Source organism: Macrosteles quadrilineatus, unplaced genomic scaffold, assembly GCF_028750875.1.
Source record: "Macrosteles quadrilineatus isolate MER2022 unplaced genomic scaffold, UCM_ALF_1.0 Scaffold_33__1_contigs__length_1397503, whole genome shotgun sequence".
Taxonomy (NCBI): Eukaryota; Metazoa; Arthropoda; class Insecta; order Hemiptera; family Cicadellidae; genus Macrosteles; species Macrosteles quadrilineatus.
In genome coordinates, this window is record NW_026542626.1 from 530546 (window position 1) to 555000 (window position 24455).

Sequence of the window (24455 nt, forward strand, 5' to 3'; positions counted from 1 at the left end):
TTAAGGTAATGGATTTCAGCAGCATACCGATAGAGTATCAAGACACAGCAGCTGAAAGTGAAGAATGTCATTGACTACAGCACCGAGTAATGTGTGACATGAGCCTATAGACAACCGATTTATTTACAACATGAAATGTTAAACAGAAGACTAGTAAATTTAGGAACGTTGATAAGACAAACGATTTATTTACACCATTAAATGTTAAACAGAAGACTAGTCAATTTAGGAACATTGATAAGACAAACAATTTATTTACACCATTAAATGTTAAACAGAAGACTAGTCAATTTAGGAACATTGATAAGACAAACAATTTATTTACACCATTAAATGTTAAACAGAAGACTAGTCAATTTAGGAACATTGATAAGACAAACGATTTATTTACACCATTAAATGTTAAACAGAAGACTAGTCAATTTAGGAACATTGATAAGTACTAAGTAACAAGTGTAACAAAGGTAACGCAAGATTTACAAAGGTAAGATAAAAGTAAAAAAAGTAGCCTACATTTGGCATAAGCATATATCCGTACCAACAATTAATAAACAACAAGAAATGTGTAATCTTTAAAGAAGACTGACGAGTTTAGGAACATTTACAAGGATTTACAAAGGTAAGATAACCTCTCCTATCGAAAGAAGGTTCATTGAGTGTAGTGATGATATCTTTAAGGGGCACCGTGTCTATATCATCATGTGTAGGCCACACAAATTTGTTACCCTTCTTGGTAACAAATTTCACCATCGCTGTCCGGTCATCGTGTAAGGACAATATTTGGCCCATATACTTTTCACTGACTCCATTTTTTTCGGATATGTGACTACAACCCAAAGACCAATTTTGTAGGTTTCAGGAATACTTGGGGCTGAGCAGCATTCGTCTATATTGAAGTTACCTCCACTTTCTTCGATCTCTTCTTCGCTGCCAGTCTCCATTTCTTTGGTTTTTTAGTCACATTTTTACAAACTGATTGGATTTTTCTCTTTGCTTTATTTTCATCTTTTTCCTTCTTAATTTTCATCTTCAAGAGAAGATTGATAAGACATATAATGTTAAGTTATACAGAGCCACTATGTGTAAGTGTTATTTGGTCGCAGCACTCTTAAAATAAGGTGCCAGACAACTACCAAATATGCGTGCTTGTTAAGTGTTAAGCCGCAGCACCAGCGGTCAGCCGGGGCCTGACAAATGCTTTGTATGGAGTTAAATTGTTAGTGCCACTACTTGTAAGTGTTATTTCGGTCGCAGCACTCTTTAAAAAAGGTGCCAGACAACTACCGAATGTGCGTGAGTGTTGAGTGTTAAAGCCGCAGCACCAGCGGTCTGCCGGGGCCTGACAAATGCTTTGTGTGTAGGCCTATTCTAATTTCTATCCTACTTACTTGTCTAATTCAAATTACCTTATTAATATTTCAAATGAGTACACAATTGGGACTGACCTTATTCCTTGTTTTTATTTTCTTTTACAAATACAAATTTGATTACTATTGATTATTGTTTTATTTGCGCCTGGCAAATGGTTTAAACCCGCAGCGCTGACTGTCAACTCGTGAAGTGAAGACTGGCCCGTGGACTGCTGTATTTATACCCGATTTGGTTGCTATGGAGACCATGGAATGTTCTAGAACTTTAAACCCAGATGTTTCCACCAAAAGTTATCTTCCTTTTCCGGCAGCCTGACGTCATCGCTGCCCACTTGATCGTTCTTGATGCATCAGCTGCTGTCGGCTGGAGCTCGAGCTGTCAGAGAAGCTATTGTAAACTAGTAAACAAACATTGAAACAAATGTAATAAATAAATATGTTTTAATTATTTAGTTAGTTGTTAAATTTACATGTTTATCCCTTTGAGTGTGAAATAAAATAGTAATGTACATTCATAACTGTTATTGTGTTGCTGAAATATTTACAATGGATAACCTAACCTAAATACGGTAAGTGGGTAAGCTAACCTAGGTACGGTAAGTGGGTAGAAATATTCTTTATTACCACTATTTACAAAATAAACTATTAGAAACATTATTTCATTAGTAATTTAAAGAACATTAAGAAATATTTAAACTATGAAAAATGTGAGATAGGCCTACTTTTATTACAATTGATCTAACAAAAACCTAACCTAGCCTAGGCATAACATAGCCTAAAACGGTTACCGGTAAGTTAAATTGAAACATTACATTGTCCCCTAATTTGAAAAATAAAAAAAAATATTTACATATATACAAAACATTAGACAATACATAGTCCTTTTTTTTATTTTGAAAATTACTCCTCTATTTCCATATAATTTGGTCTTAAGTCCAAAATGTCTTCGTCGTCATCTTCATCTATTTTTATCAATTTATACTCATTGATTTGTGGCTCAAGCCAGTGCACTAGATTCACATTGAGAATCATCTCTTCAAATATTATTCTTAGTTCTTCATCATCTATCCTTTTTAAATTGTTCTTTCCTTCTTCTTCTCCTTTCTTCATTTCTGCCTTCTCTTGTTCTTCCTTCTTCTTTTCCACTGTGATTTTTCCTTGTAACCTTCTCTTCTGTTCTTCAACTTCCATTCTTTTCTTCTCTTCTTCCAATTTCTTCTCCTTTTCCCTTCTTTTCATCTCTTCCTCTTCCAATTTTCTCTTCTTGTCTTCTTTCATTTTTTTCTCTTCTCCTTTTTTTAGTTCTTCTTTCTTTTTTCTGAGTTCTTCTTCTAACATGTTCACTACTTTCTGGGCTGTCTTAATTTCTTCATTTTCCATGATTTCTGCAAATTGTTCAAATTCTACCTTCCACCCCAAATTTTCTTCTAATTGCTTCATCATATGTTGTCGTTGCAATCTTGCCTTTTCTCTTTCTTCAGTGTAAATCTTCGGGCCAACACATTTTACTATTGTTTCTGCTGACACCTTTGTAGCCTCATGCTTGTCTTCTAATTGCTTCATCACATTTTGTCGTTCTAATCTTGCCTTTTCTCTTTCTTCAGTGTAAATCTTCGGGTCAACACATTTAATTATTCTTTCTTCTGATGTTTTGTAGCCTCATGCACTAACATGGCAAAACTTCTGTCATTATGTTTCTCCCACATCTTTCTTCCTCTGTCTCGGTGCTTCCCAGCTCTTCTACTTCTTTTAATCTTGAACATCTAAAAATAAATGTAAAAAAAAAATTAGTTTGTATTAAAATTTAACAGGTAATTATTTTTCAATGTAAATGTGTGGGATAGATATATTTCTTTAATAAATTTATGTGATATGGTCCTTTAAAATGCCCTGTGTAGTCGCAGAACAGTCTGTAAGTATTTTCACCAATTTTTTCTACTACTTCATAAGGTCCTTCATAAATGTTAAATAGTTTAGCTGTTTCACCATAACCGGCATTTGATGTTAAATTATTTTTTAACAGAACTTTGTCTCCTTTGTTGAAACTAGTATGTTTTATCTTTTTATTAAATTTGTTTGCTCTATTTGTTTGTTTCTTCAAAATCCTATCTCTTGCTATTTCACACTTTATTTCCCAAGGTACATCTTTGAGTTCAGGCATATTTAAAATATCTGACCAAAAACGTTTGTTTCGCTCATTCAGTTGTAATTCATTTGGTGTAAAACCCGTTGTTTCATGAGTTATTTCGTTCAAAAATTCATTAATAATAGGTATATGATTTGCCCAGTTGCTTTGATTAGAATGACAATATGTTCTCAAGCATCTATTCACTTCTTTATTTATTCTTTCAGCCAAATTACTCTGTGGTCTTCTGACTGCAGAAAAGATCGGTGTAATTCCATTATCCTGTAGAGTTTCAACCCATTTTTTACTATTAAACTGTGTCCCATTATCAGATTGTATCTTGTGAGGTGTCCCATATCTAGGGATGTAATCTCCAAATACTTTTTTTATTGCAATGTCGGTTGTTGCTCTTTTTACTGGATATAACTTCACAAACTTTGTGAAAATGTCAGTAATAACCAAAATATATTTTACTCCACCTATGCTTGTGGGGAAAGGACCAGAAAAGTCTATGGCTAATTGATCTCCTTTCTTGTTACATTTTATACCCTTTATAACACCTTGATTTGTATAATTTGATGTTTTGGCTTTTTGACAGGAATCGCATGAGGATAATAACTTCCTAATTTTTCTACCCATATTTTTAAATATGAAAGTTTCTTGAAGTATCAGTAAGCATTTCTTCGCTCCACAGTGCAAGTGGTATAAATGACATTCCCATATCAGTTTTTCTTCTAAGTGTTCAGGAACAATTATTTTCCATTCATCTTTATGTTTCTTAAACAACACTTCATTATATAATAAATATTTATCATATCCTTCACTGTTTGATATTTTTGAATCATATATTTCTTGTAGTTTCTGATCATGCCTTTGGTGTGTTTTTATATCTTTGAGCTCTTCAATCATCTCCATATTGACTTGTCTCTGGATTATTGTAATTGCTAACCCAGGATCTATTTTCATTTCATGCTCACTGCTTGTTTTCTGTCTACTCAAAGTATCTGCCACTATGTTTTCCTTTCCACTACAGTGTTCTATAGTGAAATCATACTCTTGTATTGCAAGTATCCACCTGGTTAAACGGGAATTTAAAAGTTTACATGTTTTTAGAAAAGTTAACGCCTGATGGTCGGTGATAATTTTAAGCTTTGCTCCTAAAACTAAATATCTTGCTTTCTCTAAACAAAATACTATTGCTAATAATTCCTTTTCACTTGTATAATAATTGAGTTCACTTCCTTTAAGAGTTCTGCTCATAAACATAATTGCTTTTTTCTCCCCAATGTCGTTATATTGGTAGATGTGGCCTCCAACAGCATAATCTGAACTGTCTGTTTGTAGGATGTATTCCTTGTTTGGATCTGGGTGTTTGAGTATACATGTATCCAGGAATAATCTTTTAGTATTTAGGAAAGCTTGTTCTTCTATATCGGTCCAAATAAACTTATTCTTTTTTGATGTAAGTTTTAATAGTGGCTGTATCGTCTTTGAATATTGGCCAACAAACTTGCTATAATAGTTTATCATTCCAAGGAATCCTTTTAATTGTTTTGGGTTACGAGGTCTTTGAAAGTTTTCTATAACTTCAAGCTTACTGGGATCGGCTTTAACTCCTTCAGTGGTAATAATAAATCCTAAAAATGGAACTTCTTCTCTGCAGAATAGTGATTTATTAAACTTAATGGTCATTCCAGCATTTCTAAACTTAGTAAATATAGTTCTTAAATGAATAAGGTGATCTTGAAATGTTTCGGAGTGGCATAATATGTCATCAATGTAGACCATAGTGTAATCTTCAACTTCATCTCCGAGTACCAAACTTAGTGCTCGCACTAAAGCTGCTGAAGATGTAGCTAATCCAAATGGTGTAACTTTAAATTGGTAAACATTTCCTTGAAACATAAATGCTGTGTATTTTCTAGACTCTTTAGCCAGTGGTACCTGCCAAAAACTTGAAGTAAGATCAAGTGTAGTTAGCCAACTTGTGCTTCTTCCTTTTGCCATTATTTCATTTACTCCTCTATTACATTCATGGTCTGGAATAATCATACTGTTTATTTTTCTTGCATCTAAACATATTCTTATTTCATTATTCTTCTTTACAACTACTACAATTGGGTTTATAAATGGGCTATTACTCCTTTCAATAATGTCCTCTTCAATCATTTTATTTAACTCTCTTTTCACTGCATCTTGGTACTTAAATGGTACCGGATAATTCATTTGTTTAAAAGGTTGATTCTCTTTTATTTCAATTGAGTGTTCATACATATTGCATCTCCCAGACCTTTCTGAAAATATGTCTCTAAATTCCCAAAGTAAGCCTGATAATTGTTTCCTTTCTTTATCATCTATATGTCTAATTCTATTAATTTCTTCAGAAATTCTTTCTGTAGTTAATAGATTGTCTTCCTTCTCATCCATACTTTGAGTGAATTCTCCTGTTTGTAATATATTGCATCTTAAGCTTTGAATGAAATTATTGTTGAATTTGATGTTTTCTTTTCCTATAGTAGCATAGTTTTTATTTAAATTTATAACCATGTTCAGTTCTTTCATCGTATCGATTCCAATTATTATTTCCTTAATCAAGTTTGGTATAATCAAACATTGAATTTGTGTACTTATTGAGCCTATTTTTGCATTTATTAAGATAATACTCTTAACTCGCTGGGACTTCTGATTCACTGCTGTAGTTATTATAGTATTTGTTAATGGAAATTCTTCATATTTTCCTAAATTGTGTTTATTTTTTAAAAACCATTCCCTTTGCATACAAGTAACAGTGCTTCCAGTGTCTAATATACACACTGTACTTACTTTTTCAAAATTAATGTCAATTTCTGGTACATGATACATGTGTTTAGTTTCTTCAACATTATTGATGTTGTCATTTAGTAAGAATTCTTTGTCGACATAAATATTATTTATAGGCCTAATATTTTCTAATTCATTTTGCACTGAAAATTTAAGTGTCTTGTCCGGTGATGTCAAAATTTCCCTTAGGCCTGCATTATTTCCAGTGCTATCTAGTTTAAATATTTTTGTTTAGGTTCTTCTCGGTTACTATCTCCTGGTTTTTGATTGTGATCATAGCTGTTTCTATTTCCATAATTATTTTGGAAATGATCCCTCCTATTTTCATTTTTCTTTTCAAAATAGTGTCTGTCCCCTGATGGCCTGTGATTAAATGAACCTCGTTGATCCATGTTTCTTCCTGATGGTCTGTGACTGTATGAACTTCTTCGTTCTACATTCCTTTCTGCCTCGTTCCGTATAGATTCGTTAATTTCTATCGTATCTTCTCTACTTAATAGTTCCTCCATTTGATGTATTGAAACTATGTTTTGCACTCTGGAGGCCTGTTGAATTGTTTCGTCAAAATGTCGAACAAGGCGACGAACTATTTCCCTCTCTGTGAATTTTGGTGTCATATTTTGCAACAGTATTACTCTGTCGATGAAATACTCTGTTCTTGTCAGTCCCCTTCTTGGTATGTATTTTTCTAAGTCTAATTTAGTTTTAATTCCATCTTGAATCTCCTCATTCCAATATTTGTTCATAAAATATTTTCAAAGTCTTCAATATCGTGTACTGAAGTCCTAACTAGATCCCACCATCGTGCTGCAGTTCCTTCCAAGCATATATCTAGGATTTCTTCTAAATTCAGTGATTGTTCATCCTGTGAAAGCCTTCGTTCATTTTCCCTGTTATAATAGTTTTTCAGCCTAGAAAGGAATTGATTTGGGTTTTTTGATTTTCCATTGAATTTTGGTAAGTCTTTAGCTATGGTGCTAGGACATGTGATATGTAGGCCTACTGGTTTCCCACTATTCCCAGCTTTTAACTTTGCCTCAAATTCCTTATTGATTCTTTCCTGATTCTCTTGAATCATTGCGATTCTTTCCTCAATATGGTTGTGTACTTCTTCCCTTAATTCTGTTATTTTTGTATCAAATTTGGATTCGATTTGTCTTATTTCGATGGTCAGATCCTTCCGAACTTTTTCTATTTCTTGTTTAGTTTGTTTAAATTGTGACAATACTTGTTCTTTAAACTCTTCAAGTGTCTGTAATATAGGCCTAATTATTGTTTGGTCCATGTGTGTGTGCTGTGTTCTACTGGGACTTGTTACGTTACTATGATTTAGATTGTCGCCAGACGCTAAATTTTGATTGTCGATACTGTATAAGTCATCTCCGGGATTGTCATTATTAGGACTTAATAATTCTTCCATATTGATTTCGTCTAATTGCCGGCTCATATTTAAGTGTGCTTCTTGTGCTCTAAGTGTAGGTGTTATGTATTTTCGTAAATTATATCTCTGCATCAAAATAATCTATAGCCGTGATAAAATCAAGCCACCTAGTTGGGTGCCAATTTGTAACGTCTCAATGACTTAAATCTGAATTTCATTTAATTGTATTTATTTTATTTTGTATTTTTATCAAAGTTTCTCAGGGATGGGTTCTTTGCCACGTGACTGATTTTATCCTAACTGCAGAATGTGTGAAATGTGAGATATAATGTTAAGTTATACAGAGCCACTATGTGTAAGTGTTATTTGGTCGCAGCACTCTTAAAATAAGGTGCCAGACAACTACCAAATATGCGTGCTTGTTAAGTGTTAAGCCGCAGCACCAGCGGTCAGCCGGGGCCTGACAAATGCTTTGTATGGAGTTAAATTGTTAGTGCCACTACTTGTAAGTGTTATTTCGGTCTAGGGATGAGAATATCAGTGACTTTAAAATATCACTCGGAACTGTGACTGTGACAAAGAAATATCGGTTAAAAATATCGGTGACTAGTCACAGCGATATATGCTACGGTGGCGCTCCGTGCGGTGATACTCAAAACTACGAAACTGTGACGATGCCATTGGCGTGCATCACTCGAACGGCTAACCAGCCACTTGTGACTGCGACTGTGACTGTGACTGCTCCAAACCCCGAATGACTGCTACTGTGATCTCGCGCTGTTGACGATATCACTGCCGCGCTACTCTGTCGTACCTGCGACTGCTACTGCTACATGTCCGAGTGACTGCGCCTGAACTCTCTCTGTTGTGACTGCGACTTGGGCTGTGACTGTGACTGCTACATGTCTCAATCATGCGCATTTAATCATCCTGTTTTGACTGCCGGCTGCGACCTCTTTATTTATTTGCTTATGTATTTTATTACAGACGCCTTTAATATTTTACTAATAATTTTAATATATATGCATATGTAACGATGCAACAGATTCAATTCCTAGTAATTTATTGTGGGTAAAATAATATATAATATAATACATTTCTTGTGTATAATAAAATAAAATACTTCTACTTTGCGTAAACATTTTTGCTATATATTATTTGTAATAATATATTTTTTTAATGTTTAAATAAGTGTTTCTTAAACATCATTGTATTTATACATTTTCAATACGATGAAAGATGAAAGACTGCTTTGACCTATATTTTATATTTTCCTTCAACAAATAAATTTACAATCACTTAATTATTAATTTATTACTAGTATAAGCAAAGATAAGTCATTATAGCAAAAAAAGTTATAGAAAAGCATTGATTAAATGAAAGGATGGTAAAATGTTTAATGACTGCTAATCATAAAACACAGTTTATAATGAAAGGCACTGACTTTATTAGGATATAGAGTTACAACAACTCTCATGGACAGAATTAGTTTGTTGTATAAAACAAATACAAAACATCTTAGTTATAACAAAAAAAAAACCTCTTGGTAAAACCAAACAGAACCTCTAATTAAAAACAAAACAAAACTTATAATTAAAAACAAAACAAAACCTCTTCTTAAAAACAAAACAAAACTTCTTCTTAAAAACAAAACAAAAAACATTTTCTTAAAAACATAAAACGAGTTATGGGTTTTCAAAATTATAACAACAAATAATACTTTGGCTTGAATATGACTCATACGACTTATTTTAAGAAATCATATACACACACTTTGAGAGGAAGTAGATCTGGTAAAAAATGATCTAAAAACAAAAAGTATAGGTACCTATTTGTGAAAAAAAACAAAAGTTCCTCCTTTAGAACACAAAACTATTATAAATTTACAAACCATAAAACAAATAATACTTTGGCTAGAATTATGACCATTGTATAACTTAAGACAATACATGTTCAATGTTTCCATTTACAAAAAGTATTTGCCTAACTTTACTAGACGTCAATCTGGTGCGCTGTTCATTCAGTACATAGCCACCTTTGGAAAATAACCTTTCACAAGGTACTGAAGTAGCAAGAGCACAAAACCTTTCTTTAACAAATTCACTTAGAAATGGGTACTTGTAGGCATTTTCCTTCCACCACTTCAATGGATCTTTCTTTACACTTATAATGTCATCGTCTAGGTATCGTTGCACCTCAATAATTGCCTTTGACAAGGCATTTCCTTTTGGCTTTGCCTTTTTCTGAGCTTTTTTTACAAAATTCCAAAAAGAAAGCTCATTCGACGGCTTAGCATTGCCTTCCACTTCTTCTTCTCCTTCCTCCACTTCCTGTGATTGAGATTTTTCCGAAAATTCGGCTATCTTCATTGCAACGGCATTTCGCACTTCATTGAAGGTATTTTCACTGATCTTTGAGGAAGAAAACAGTTCCGTTTTAAACCTGGGGTCTAAAAATGTGGCAGTTGTAAGTGTTAGGCTTAGTTCATTGTCTCGAAAACGAGAACCAACGCCGAACTGCAGCTCATCTACAACTGAGGACACCGCTTCGCAGAACTGCTTATTTTGAAGCTCAGAACACACGTCAGCAAGTCCATTGGTCATGGCAATGACCATAGAGGCAGTTATATACTGCTCTCCACTAGCTGTTTTCGTTACCTCTTCGAACGGTTTCAGTGCTAATGTGAGATCCTTGGCTATTTGCCAGTCCTCTGGTGACAGTACTGGGAGTTCTTTATCCAGAAGAGCTATGGTTGTCTTTACAGCCTCTTCCAGTTCGCAGAACCGTTCTATCATGTAGTAGGTGGAGTTCCACCTCGTCATTACATCTTGTTTTAGTTTTTTAGGAACTTTACCAGAGTTTTGTTGGTAAGTCATAAGTTTTTCTTGAGCGTTACTGCTTCTTTTGAAGTGTGATACAATTGTTTTTATTTTGGTGACTAGCTCACTCACCATCAAATTACTGGCTAGAGCATCAGTAACGATCAAATTTATGGTGTGAGCTAAACATCCAAAAAATCTTAGCTTCAGCTCTTCTTTGATTGTTTTTTTTATGTTTGGTGCATTGTCGGACACAACTAAAATTACCTTTCCGTGTAGGCCCCAGTCGTTGATGACTTTCTGGAGTTCTGTTGCCAAATTAGAACTTGTATGGCTGACATGAAGTTGCACGCAATCTAGAAGGGCTGATTTTAACTCAAAATCCTCTGTTACAAAATGGGCAGTTACGCCCATAAAACTCTCATTATTAATGGATGTCCAACAGTCAGTTGTGAGGCAAACAGTTTTGACTTGCCCCAATAGCTCCTTAGTTGCATGGACACATTTTTCATACATAGCTGGCAATTTACTATTTGATATAGAGTGCCTGCTAGGGAGCTCATATGTAGGATTGAGGGCAGCAACAAAGGATCTAAAGCCCTTATGTTCCACAATTCGAAATGGTTGCATATCTTGCGTGAAAAGAAGCATTAAATGGTCATCAATCTTTTTCTTGTCGCTTAAATTTAGTTTTTTGGGACAAAAATTAGCGATTGAACTTTGTTGTTTTCTTTTTCTGGAATTTGGCTCGCTAACTTCTATGTTGGCGCTTGATTGTTTATTAGTTATAACTAAACTAGGCCTGACAACCTCACCGATTTTTTCTATGAGAAAAGAAGCAGCTGATGCATTTGAACCCATTGACGTTGAGGAAGCATGACAATGTGGTATTGGCTCCGTATTTGAAGTTCCGGAAGTCCCAGGTTGGCTATCAGAGGCGTTGACGGGAGTGTCTGGTTGTCTGGACAGGATGTCGACTGCAGCAGGTTCATCAACTTCCTCTTCATCTTCTGTCGGGCGGATTAATTTCGTTGAATTCTGAAAAAAAACAACATTTTAATTGATTTTTTGAGCACAAACTGAGTTAACCCTCCGAGTGTCCCTTGTTTTGGCCTTAATGTCTGTCTATTTTTTGCTCATTTGCAAGGTTTTATTAAAACGGATCTGAGAAGCTTAAAAACAATGTTAATTATACTGTTCTATATACCATTTTGTTTGGAAAATCATGGGCTTCAATATTATATATATAACATAAGGAACATTTGTACAAAAAAAATTTTTAGGTAAAAAAAATATTTTGGAAAAAATAAAAAATAAAAATAAGTTCGCGCTCAATGAAATTGTATAAATTATAGGCCTATAAATATTTGAAAATAGCCACTTTGTTCTAAATTTTATGAGGATTACAAATATATAATAATATAAGGAAGTAGATTTGCAAATAAATAAGTTATGGGCAAAAAACTGATTTCAGTATATAGCGTTTAGCTAAGAATGCATAGCCTAACCATAGCTAGGAATCTGGCTGATAATTTACATCAATATCACTACCTACTTCTTCAGGATCATCAACCAGCACTTCAAAACCACTTAAATCTTCTTATAATGCACCACGTATATCACTACTTTTGATTTTTAACACTAAAAAAATGATAAACGTAATAAAACACATCAAATATATAATCATATAGTGAGGTAAGTTATCAAATAAATAAGTTATGGGCAAAAAACAGATTTCGGTACATAGCGTTTAGCTTAGAATGCATAGCCTAACCATAGCTAGGAATCTGGCATCAATATCACTACCTACTTTTGAAGAGTTAAAAGTAGCTTACCTTTAAAGTCGAGGGATTTGAGCTTGAAAACTTTACTGTAGGATGTTTCCTTAACATGTGTTTTTTTAGATTCGTTACTGATGTTTTGTAAGACAGTTTTGTCTTACAAATGTCGCATTTGGCCGTGAAATCATCTAATACCAAAAAGTAATTCCACACCTCACCGGTTTTTCTTTTAAGACTCATTGTATAATAATTAATCTGATGAGTTCATCTCAATAACGCAGAAACTGAAACTAATGTAAACAAAACAAAGCGAACGAACAGCGATAGGGTGCAAAGCCTGCTCAAAGTACAGTAGTTCGCTCAAAATCCGAAGGATACAGAGAGCAGCACTTACAAGGACGGCGGATACAGCCCAGTCACAGCGCTCCTACAGTCGATATTTTGAACTAAAAGCCTGTGACTGCGACTGCGACTGGGGAACAGAGACTGTGACTCGCTCAGTCACAGCGCTGCTCGCGCTTCTACAGTCGATATTTTGAACTAAAAGCTGCGACTGCGACTGCAAATGGTGAACAGAGACTGTGACTCCGGTAGCTGCTACTTTTGATATCGTGTCACAGACTGTGACTGTGACTTAAAAATATCGGTGACAAAATCACAGTCTGTGATTTATCGCTCATCCCTATTTCGGTCGCAGCACTCTTTAAAAAAGGTGCCAGACAACTACCGAATGTGCGTGAGTGTTGAGTGTTAAAGCCGCAGCACCAGCGGTCTGCCGGGGCCTGACAAATGCTTTGTGTGTAGGCCTATTCTAATTTCTATCCTACTTACTTGTCTAATTCAAATTACCTTATTAATATTTCAAATGAGTACACAATTGGGACTGACCTTATTCCTTGTTTTTATTTTCTTTTACAAATACAAATTTGATTACTATTGATTATTGTTTTATTTGCGCCTGGCAAATGGTTTAAACCCGCAGCGCTGACTGTCAACTCGTGAAGTGAAGACTGGCCCGTGGACTGCTGTATTTATACCCGATTTGGTTGCTATGGAGACCATGGAATGTTCTAGAACTTTAAACCCAGATGTTTCCACCAAAAGTTATCTTCCTTTTCCGGCAGCCTGACGTCATCGCTGCCCACTTGATCGTTCTTGATGCATCAGCTGCTGTCGGCTGGAGCTCGAGCTGTCAGAGAAGCTATTGTAAACTAGTAAACAAACATTGAAACAAATGTAATAAATAAATATGTTTTAATTATTTAGTTAGTTGTTAAATTTACATGTTTATCCCTTTGAGTGTGAAATAAAATAGTAATGTACATTCATAACTGTTATTGTGTTGCTGAAATATTTACAATGGATAACCTAACCTAAATACGGTAAGTGGGTAAGCTAACCTAGGTACGGTAAGTGGGTAGAAATATTCTTTATTACCACTATTTACAAAATAAACTATTAGAAACATTATTTCATTAGTAATTTAAAGAACATTAAGAAATATTTAAACTATGAAAAATGTGAGATAGGCCTACTTTTATTACAATTGATCTAACAAAAACCTAACCTAGCCTAGGCATAACATAGCCTAAAACGGTTACCGGTAAGTTAAATTGAAACATTACATTTTGGAAAATACTTTGAAAGCATACTTGTTACTAGTTGTGCAGATTTGTTCTAGCAAAACTTCGTCAAACAAAAGGTTGAACCAGTCAATCGGGGTCCCTTGCCCGGGAATTGGCACCAGTAGAGTATCAGTCCTGGTAAATTCAATGGGTCTCAAGCCTGTTGTCTGTATCGTCCATTCAGGAGCTGTGGTGTATATATCTGGATCGTCCTCACCACTGTCATACTCTTCGGAATCATGATCTCCAAGATTTTCATCATCGGATACATCTCCATCCATTACACGCTGAATAGGGTCATTTGCATCGATATCCTCCAGATTTTCGTTATATTGTGGCTCGACGCCATCTCTCGATGTTCCAGGTATTGAGGGATCCATTTTTAGTGATAAAAACACGAAATAAAACTAAAATGTACACACAAAACACAATGTTTAGATTAGAAACATCGAAACAAAGTTATAAACTTAAAAAAGTTTATAATAACATAAATACCGGTGAAATTCAATGAAATACATCAGGGTTTAATACGTTTTTATTCATGTGTCGAAAATATGTTCCATGCTAAAAGTGCTAAATGTATTATCGACACCTAATGTTGATATTATGGTAAACGCCAAAATTGAAACATATTTTTTTTTAAACTTGTTTAAATGTGGATTCATGCATATTTTTAAAATCTCAGACATCATATATTAGTAGAAAATCAACACTTCAAGTAATATAAACACTAACATAATTACATGGAAAATAGTTGTCAGCTTTTTAGCAAAAGACAGTAATATTCTTACCTGATGTCAACCCTCAGCGTACTGCATCCAGATAACTGTGTGTAACTTTCGAACTAAAATCGCCGGGCGGATCACCGATTGGCTTGAGAGTTAAAGAAAAAACACTCGGTGTGTTCAAGTCAAAGACGACCAAAATTAGATCTACGGCATATTTCCACTTAGGATTTATTAGATACAGTAAAGAGTGAAAGTGTCAATATTATGGTAGCTGTTATTTCGGTGATTTACCTTACCGTACTTTCATGTGTCATTTAATACACACAAATAATTATAAGTTATGATTTTTTTTGCTGGATTATTGGAGAATTTGTATTAAGAAAGGCCGAATTATTGAGGGACTAGTGTATTAACAGTGTCTTGTGTAAATGACTTATACCAAATTGTTAAACAGTGATCAACGTGACACTGCCTGATGAGAAGAGCAACTACGTCCATCGTATCGGACGTGTGGGTCGAGCTGAGAGGATGGGTCTAGCCATCTCCCTGGTGTCTGCTGTGCCAGAGAAGGTGTGGTTCCACGGAGAGTGGTGTTCATCCCGAGGAAGGAACTGCTGGAACACCAGACTGACTGACCAAGGCGGCTGCTGTATCTGGTACAACGAGATGCAAGTGAGTAGAAGTCACCTGGAAACTTGGAGTACGATTGTAGGAGATTATCTTGATGCTGCCACAACTCTAGTAGATTCCAGAATTGGTATTGTACCCAGAATCACAAAGTATCTATATACTTTGTGATTCTGGGTAATTGGTTGTAATTGGTTAAAAATGTTGATGAATCAAAAATCATAATTGGTCCGTCCCCACTTTTTTTTAGTTTAACCCCTAAATTCAATATTCATTCACTGTTCAGTAAACTTGAACCATTTCATATAATTTAACACTCTATGTTTTCTTCAATATACAATATATTTTCCTTGCAACATGTGTTCTTAACCAAATTAAACTATTCCCTATTTTTAACATATGTTGTGTATAAAAATATAAATAAAACAGTTCTTGTTCTCTTGTAACCATTAAATGTGTGTTCATTTTTTCTCCCTTTCATAATCTTAATTTAATATGTCCATTTCTCTACATTTCTTACCTCTGGTCCTTCGGACTAATTCTCATTAAACCCTTTCTCATTTCTATTCCCCTTTCTCAATAATTCCCTATAATTTAACTGCTGTTGTTGTTTGAGTATTATTTTTGTTTCACACTCCAGGTTAGCCAACATACAAAACGAAATACAGGCAAATTTAATGTAGTTTCACGCAGTACCAACCATCGTCCCAGTAAGTGCTCCAATCTAGTGGTAAAACATAAAACTACTAGCAATGAACAGTTCCGTCCAGGAATGCTAGAGCGTCATGGCGGTGTGACGGATATGTTCCGTCCAAGTAGGCCAATGGGTTAAGAAATAGTCGTTTTTGTGTGTAGCTCTGTAAATTAAGGGTACGTTGATTTGAGGCTACTCGCTGCTTACTGGTGTCATTGGTGAACAGAACAGCACTATTTGCAGCTCTATAGCTGAAATACACTATTTTCTGTGTGTCTGTGGCACACTTTTTTTGGAAAGTCTATGATATTTTTTACACATGTTTACTTTTGACTAGAATTCATTCTGAGGCCACGTCAGTGTAGAAGTGTTTACCATACAACTGTTATTTTATGGCCAAGTTGCAGGGTTAAGATAGGTTGATTCATAACCCACTTTTGTGTAGAATTACATATTACTATAATCAGTTAAGTATTTGTGCATTTACCGAGAACAAAAGATAGACAGATAGATACCATGTTTAATTTATAATGTTACCTCTACGTGATTTTGTTTCAGTATCTTGCTGATATTGAGGACCATCTAAATGTGACGATTCAGCAAGTTGGGGCTGACATAAACATACCGATGAATGAATTCGATGGAAAAGTCACTTACGGAGAGAAAAAGAAGAATGCAGGTTTGTGCATTGTTTTGTAACCAAATAAGAAAGGATTTTAACGATCCTAAGCAGATTTCCAATTGTAATTATGTGTGTGGTCTGGTCATATTATGGATATAAAAGCACCTGCACAATTACCCATATATTGAAGTACTAGTAAACCAGTTGTACTTTGAATATTCAAATAGGAGTGTACGGTCAAATAGAGACGTTTCTCAATTAAAAAACAGAAAACCGTTACAGATTATTTACAAAGAAAATAATTGATGTAGATTTTGTCTTGTCAATACTGTATTTTATTTGATCCTGAAGACCATAGTCTACATATTTTATTGTATTATTTATTATGTTTGAGTCATTGTATTTAAATATATGTGTGTAAACATTGTGATTCCATTGTGATTGTACTGTATTATGCAAATTAACCGCAAATTTACGTTTCCAGGAAGCCTCAACTTTAGTTTATCCCAAATAATTGGGAGTTGAGTGTAGGCCTATGTGCATTTTTGATAATTATCATACAGTATTTAAATAAGATGAAAATATTTTGAATTTAACAGAAATAAAATACAGTTATAGACTTGTTACAAAAAAAAAAAACAAGAATCAAGAAGTTATTTAAAAAAAATACTCACAATAGCCTTCAGTAACATACAGGGTGAATTTTAAATGAGTTCCCCCCCTACTTTTTTTCTACATTTCTTAAGATATCAACTTCAGACCACGTCAGATCATTGTAGTGTAGTAAGTACTTCATTTTGACTGGATAAACATTTTTGGCCGCCATCTTGGATCCGCCATATTGGATACAAAATTTTTTTTTCAAATGTAAAGGTAGGGTTGTGATTGTTGTTTCAAACTGGAATTTTACGCTGATTACAATGCCGCAATTAGTTTAAAAAAATCTTGATCCGTTCTAAAGTTATGAGGACTTTTTATAACTTTATTTTTAGCCCATTTTAACATTGTGCATTTACAAACTAAGACCATAATCTCAAAATAGTGCTAGATAAAGATAAGTATACACCACCATTTATTGTCGACCGATTATCACTTGGTTATGACGGTTGTATTTTTTTGGCCGCCATCTTGGATCTGCCATTTTGAAATGTGATAAATTAATTTAAATATGAAGGTGGTGTTGTGACCCATCATTTCAGACTACTTTTTTATGCTGAATTCAATGCCGCAATCCGTTTTTGTTTCTCAGGCTTTCTTGATGAAATATTAAAATTATCTTACTTAAATTTCCAATATTTCAAAAAACAAATATGAAAATGCAAAACGGATTGCGGCATTAAACTTAGCATAAAAAAGTAGTCTGAAATGATGGGTCACAACACCACCTTCATATTTAAATTAATTTATCACATTTCAAAATGGCAGATCCAAGATGGCGGCCAAAAAAATACAACCGTCATAACCAAGTGATAATAGGTCGACAATAAATGGTGGTGTATACTTATCTTTATCTAGCACTATTTTGAGATTATGGTCTTAGTTTGTAAATGCACAATGTTAAAATGGGCTAAAAATAAAGTTATAAAAAGTCCTCATAACTTTAGAACGAATCAAGATTTTTTAAAACTAATTGCGGCATTGTAATCAGCGTAAAATTCTAGTTTGAAACAATGGGTCACAACCCTACCTTTACATTTGAAAAAAAAATTTTGTATCCAATATGGCGGATCCAAGATGGCGGCCAAAAATGTTTATCCAGTCAAAATGAAGTACTTACTACACTACAATGATCTGACGTGGTCCGAAGTTGATATCTTAAGAAATGTAGAAAAAAGTAGGGGGGGAACTCATTTAAAATTCACCCTGTATAAACAACAATAAAAAATACAAGCACAGGAATTTAAAAGAAAACCAACATTTGTATAGCACTGTATTTTTATTTTAATAAGCCTAACCATTTGAAATCTGAATTCAGGATTTAGTTGGCATTGTCAGTTAACTGGCCACTTCCACTCTGATTACTAATAAATAAGTCATTTTTTATTATTTGCTTGAGTACAGTTATGTTTAACGTGTCCAGGTCGGTGATAGATTTCGTCAGTCAAACCACTCTTTTAGAGAAAAAGGTGTTTTAGCAAACTTAGAGCTTGCTGAGCTTCTTTTGTATTTAGGTCAGACAACTCAGATTGTTCCTCTTTGTTGTTATCTTCCACCACATTTGCATTCTCGTCTGATTTCATAGAGGAGATGATTTCAGCGTTGGTTAGCTCACCATGCACGGCTTAGTCGTCAGCAAAAGTAACAAAATCTGCAAACTCTGCAGCTGCGTTCTCCTGAGGATCAAGCACTTCTTGTATTTTTCCCCAACTCTCAATAGCATCGATGACTTTCATTTCATTTCATTTATTTCAACAGCAAAATTGCCAATTTATACATGGAAAATTCAAATTATACATGATTGGACATGACTTGAATGGAAGGCTGTGCTGTAAATTCTTCCGATTTCGGAACGGCTAATCCACTCTTCCTAAAGCACGTAGAAATTGTGCTCTCCAAGACCTCGCTCCAGGCTCTTGTTGGCATTTAAGATGTTGATGTAAGTTGGTAGTGGACTTTCCATGTCTCTAAGGAACTGTTGCACAACCTCTTTTCTGTAATTCACTTTAAAACATTGAATAATGCCCTGGTCGATTGTTTGCAGTTTCGTTGTTGTGTTGGGAGGAAGAAAACTTGATTTTAATGTTACTGAGGTTAGGAATGTCATGAGCAGTGCAGTTATCAATAAACATGAGAATTTTATTCTTTTTCTTTTTCATGTCTTCGTTGACACTTTGGAGCCATTTCGTAAAAGCGTCACAGTTCATAATATCCTTTGGGTTGGTCATGTACTGCGTAGGAAGGTCATTAAAAATGTTTAAAACAATGTGGGTTTCTTGATTTCCCAATCATAAGAGGCTTTAATTTGTGACTCCCCGTGCAGTTTTCCCACAACATTACAGTAATGTGATCTTTGCTGTTTTTCCCACCGTGGCATTTATCACCCTTAAATGACAAGGTTTTGTCCTGTAAAATCTTGAAAAACAGTCCCGTCTCGTCTGCATTGTAAATATTTTCTGGTTCGTATCCCTCAGTTAGCGTGACAAGCTTTTCGATCAAGTTTAAGCAGGAGAGAGAATTTGCGTACATTTTCCCCCTGTGCAGTACGTTATTTGACAACTTTGAAGAATCCCCTCGATTGTCGGAATAACTGCATATCCTAATTCTTTCGTCCTCTTCTCTATTGCATTTGAACTTACTTCTTTCAAAAGAATATCAACTTTAGAAAGGGCACATTCAAGTTTGGAAACATTGTTGGGATCACAGTTTTAAAAAGATATATATTATTCCTATGTCTGTATTGGCTCGATGGGGAGTATGAAAAAAAAAATGAATTGTGTCGGTGTCAGGAAATTGGACGGCTGTTTGTTTGAGAATCGGCTGTAGATGGGCCCATACGGCATATGATTGATGGTCAAGATTGTTGCTTACTGTTGTAAAGCAGGTTGTTATTGGCTGGTTTTCATTGTTTGAATATCTGACTCCAGTGTGCAGACTTATTTGATGCTTAGAGGCTCCAAAATGAACACTCTGGATTTCTTTACTATATTTTGCCACGTAGTTCTCTGCAAAATGAATTCTAAAGACTATTTTGTTTTCTTTTTGATGTTTTAAAACAGTCTTCAGTTTGGAGTTTTGATGTAGGTAACAATACAGATGCTTTTTAAATTCAGGGACTTCTCTTTTAAACATTTTAATTAGTTTGTGTTACCAATTTTACTTTTACTGTCTTCTTTAGAACTTTTGTTTTATTTTTAATCTTTTCTTCTTCTTGGACGTTCATCCATTTGCAGTACTTGACCATGAAGTTATGGTCATAAGAAAACTCTATCTGGTTGTCTTGTTATCTTGTTTGTCTCGCCAAACATACAACTTTTTCTTTTATCAGAACATACAAGTGTGCGCATTACTTCGGTTATGTTATTTGCTTTTATTGCCTTGACCGACCGTAGGGCATGGATTCATTAATGCAAAGTTTTCGTGCTTTACGCAGGCGCATGTTTGCCTATCACTGTTTTTGAGAAATGTAACCCATAAGGGCCTGGATCGTCGGAATGTTGCCAAAGATAATTATCTTTGAAACTCCTTAAATTTACAATGCAAATTTTGCAAAGTATCCAACAAGACACGACGTTGTTTCCTTCTTTTTTTACAACATCCTTCTTGCCAGGGCAGACTCTACTTACAGGGTCATCCTAAAAAAAAACCCCTCTTCTGAAAGAATGCCCCTGATGGATTTCTTTTTCTTCCTACTATATAGGGAAGGGTCATCATTTACAATTTTGTTGCTTTTGAAGGGAACAATCTTTTTGAAGTGACTTTGCACTCTGTATTTTTTAAGTATGTCACACCCAACAATTTTTCTAAATATCTGCACCTCTTTTTTTCTTTCTACTGATTTCCTTAGCTTTTTTTCTAGTTGCTTCTTCAAGCTAAGGCCCAAGAAAAGCTGTTTTTTAATGTTGGGAGAGACTCGTTCCTTTCCCACAATTTTTTAAACTAGGTTTTTTGGGGATGGGGATGATATTTTGGTGGCTTATTTCTCCCTCTCCTGCCTTTTCTTATTATATTTTTTCAAGCGCTTCTCCAATTCATCAATTAGTTTATTTTGTTTGGCAATAGTGCGGTATGCCGCACTCCTATCCTTCCTAACAGCTTTTCTCCCTCTTTTTTTCTGAATAGACTCTTGCTCTTCATGATTGGTTCGTGATTGCTGTTACTGTTAGGAGAAATTGGTGGCATATTGTTTTTCACTTGAATCAGCAAAGCTTTTTTTCTTATTTCCTCCTACATTGCTCCCTCCAATGCTTCCGAGTCTTCCTTTTCTCCCTCTCTGACATGTCTTAAATCGACTTAATCTTCTTTTCTTATCTTTTTTTTATACCTATCCCTGACATATTGCCTTTTCTTTTCTAATTCATCCTCTGTCAGTTTAGCTCGTCTCTTTCCAAATTTCGTATTACTAAATCGTATTACCCCTCTTACTGAACCGTCCAAAAATAATCATCTGAATACCTCTAATCTAAAATTTTTTTGGATAAACCACTCTCTACTGCATTTATATTGTATCAATTTAAAATTGTGCATTAATCCTACACAATACATGTTGCAGGAACTGGTTATGAGAGTCATGTCAGTCAGATGGCCCCAACAGTCTTGGAGTTGGCTCAGCTAGAGCGAGAGGCTCAGATCATGTACTTGAACAGACACTTCAACAAAGCTCGATCTGCTTAAGCTACAATGTATACTACTGTTGTTTTTTTATTATTTATCACACGTTTGTGTTAAAATAAATTTGTATTGATTATTTTGTCTCATTTTTTTACCTTTCTCCAAATACAGTAAGTATACAAAAACCTCGTTTATCCGTTATAGATAGAACCAGGGTCATTACGGATAAACCTTTGTTATTGATTTTTGAGAATACACAAGCAGTTAAAACGCCTTCAGAAAGTCTCTGCAATACCCGTGATATAGGAGCTCCTTGTTGTTGTGTTTCCTTGGCCAAGTAACCACATCAATCTATGACTGCTGACAATACTTCCCTATTGTGATGAAGATGGTCATGTACTTGATCCAGGAAATGGTCGATTCTTTTTTTAGAAAGCCTCTGAATTCGTGTGATTTAGGAGGAAATGTGGCTTTTGACCTCTCATGATGCTCAATACGTTGTTCTCCATGACGGCTAGTCCAAGCCTTGCATCCAGTTGTTGCCCATGAGGTTATATCATTAGGTAAAGAAAATAATGTGCAGTGCAGGCAAAACATAGAATCATTTTTGATACTATACACCAACCAGTCTCTGGATTTTGTAATGCCGTTTGATAACGCGCAATATTCTTCCAAGCAGAATTAAATCTCCAACCACTGGTTGAAGGGAACGACATAGAAGACAGTGGCTGATTTGATAATTTGAGACATAATTGATTTCTTCTGATCTTAACTTCTTGTTGCCAAAATCAGCAGGGTCATCAAAATTCTGAACACCCAATGTATCAGCCTCCTCGGATTGCGTGAAATCTGGTTGAGTAGTGACATGACGATCCTCAGTTTGTAATATTTCCAACTCTTGATTGGGCGCCAAGTTTATTATTTCCAATGTTGGTGAAGGCACAGAAGTCCCTCTCAACAGAACCATTCTGTTCAGGGCAGTAGGGACAAGTTGCGCGTATCTTAATACCATACTCTTGAATGATTCTCGTAGTTTCCTTTGGTGTGGTTCATATCCGTTATCAAACAGCATTTCTTTTATGATCTTTCCACCTTGTTTTGCTTCTGCGAGAAAGATTCTCGCATATGGGTGAATCTCACAAAATGGTGAAATATGATGAGAGGTAAATTTTTGTTTATATTTTCTAAATTAAATCATTTTAGCACATATGTATACATACCTAATTGGAATAACATAAAATATATATAATGAAACTAGAGATCTTAAAATCTAAAGTATGTGAAATTAAAAGTTCAATTTATTTTGTTAACCTCAAATAATGGACAATTTAGTTCAAACTTACAGAGTTGGTACAGTTTTGCAGACGAAACTTTACTATAAAAACCAAACCCGAATAATATACCAAAAACCTTCTGTTGGAAATTGTTTGTCAGTGTTAAAAACAATAATAAAACAGCAAATAACAAAACATATGTGTTACTGAAACTTAATTATCACGATTGTCGTATGTGTGAACGACTGGCAATGACCGTGAACGACTAGCGTTTCCTGTGAACGACTGGAACCAGCTGCGCCTCAACTTATTCAAACAGCTTTGGATACTATAATAAATGAACCCATGTAGCCTAGATGTACTTATGATTGATTGAAATAAAGAAAACCAGTTCAATGGATATTTTGTTTAATTAATCTTGTAATATTATGTAAAAAAACCTAAAACAATAAATTTTTTACCCTGAATATTTTTTTAAGAAAATTGAAAATGGCACAAGGTAAGAAAGTTGTGGAACACAAGTTACATTAACAGTCAAAATAATTAAAAATAAAAATCAGATAATTATATATCATAGGTTACAACAAACAAAGCAAAATAAAAGAATACAAAACACACCTAAACAATTTGAAAATGTTAGCCAAAAAATTTAACAAGATGAAACGAAATTTGCAAACTGTTTAGCAAATGTTACTTGTTTAGATTTAGAAAAATCTGTAAAAAACTGTTCCTTTTTAGTGAAATTGTAGGAGGGGGGATGATGCATGTGATTTGCTCTATTGCTACTGAAGCAAAATCCGATTCATTGGTAAAAAACATGGTATTGTCTTTGGAACAGTCTTTTAGAAACATCACATCCACTTCATTATTTCGTGATGTACTTTGGCAAACGCCAATAAAATATTTTTCACCACTGATTTTTTTCCCCATCTTGTACTTAACGACTATATGAGCCCCAGACACCAGCTCACTTTCTTTCACTTCACCGGAGTACTTTTTTATTATATCTTCAATGGTGAGTGCTGACTGGGATTTTGACCTGGTCTGCTGGTTAATAAGGTGATCTTCTGGCACGTCGTCTTCACAATCTGAAGAATCAGTATATACCTCTTCTACAGAAAGCTAAGAATTTTTCGTCAGACGATGTGGTCTAGCTGTGGATTTAATATCACAATCGAGATTGATCACTTTATGATGATAGTGTTTGCAGCACAAGCGAAACAGGACAATAGCCTTCTTTGTAAAGGACCCCTCATACACCAGGTCACTTGGTGCACTTTCATAATTCCCTGGATAGGGGGAACTTTCAAATCTGCTACAA

At 34.7% G+C, this 24455-nt stretch overlaps 2 protein-coding genes across 2 annotated transcripts in view; one reads left to right on the forward strand and one right to left on the reverse strand.

Annotated features, from left to right (window-relative positions):
* Window positions 1–21996, forward strand: part of LOC129005780 (ATP-dependent RNA helicase Ddx1-like) — a 112390-nt gene extending 90394 nt beyond the window's left edge. Inside the window, exons 12-14 of the mRNA XM_054434789.1 lie at window positions 15104–15321; window positions 16529–16649; window positions 21802–21996. Coding sequence (XP_054290764.1) covers window positions 15104–15321; window positions 16529–16649; window positions 21802–21923 — 461 coding nt within the window. The 3' untranslated portion in view covers window positions 21924–21996. The remainder of the gene's footprint in view (window positions 1–15103; window positions 15322–16528; window positions 16650–21801) is intronic.
* Window positions 2199–3354, reverse strand: LOC129005778 (golgin subfamily A member 6-like protein 26). The gene has a single exon (XM_054434788.1). It carries the CDS (start codon window positions 2931–2933, stop codon window positions 2271–2273), a length of 663 nt encoding a protein of 220 aa, XP_054290763.1. The 5' UTR covers window positions 2934–3354; the 3' UTR covers window positions 2199–2270.
* Window positions 21997–24455: the final 2459 nt, after the last annotated feature.

What these genes read in the sequence shown, in the direction of transcription:
- LOC129005778 (XM_054434788.1), bottom strand. Translation starts at nt 2,933, where the DNA reads ATGAAGCAATTAGAAGACAAGCATGAGGCTACAAAGGTGTCAGCAGAA.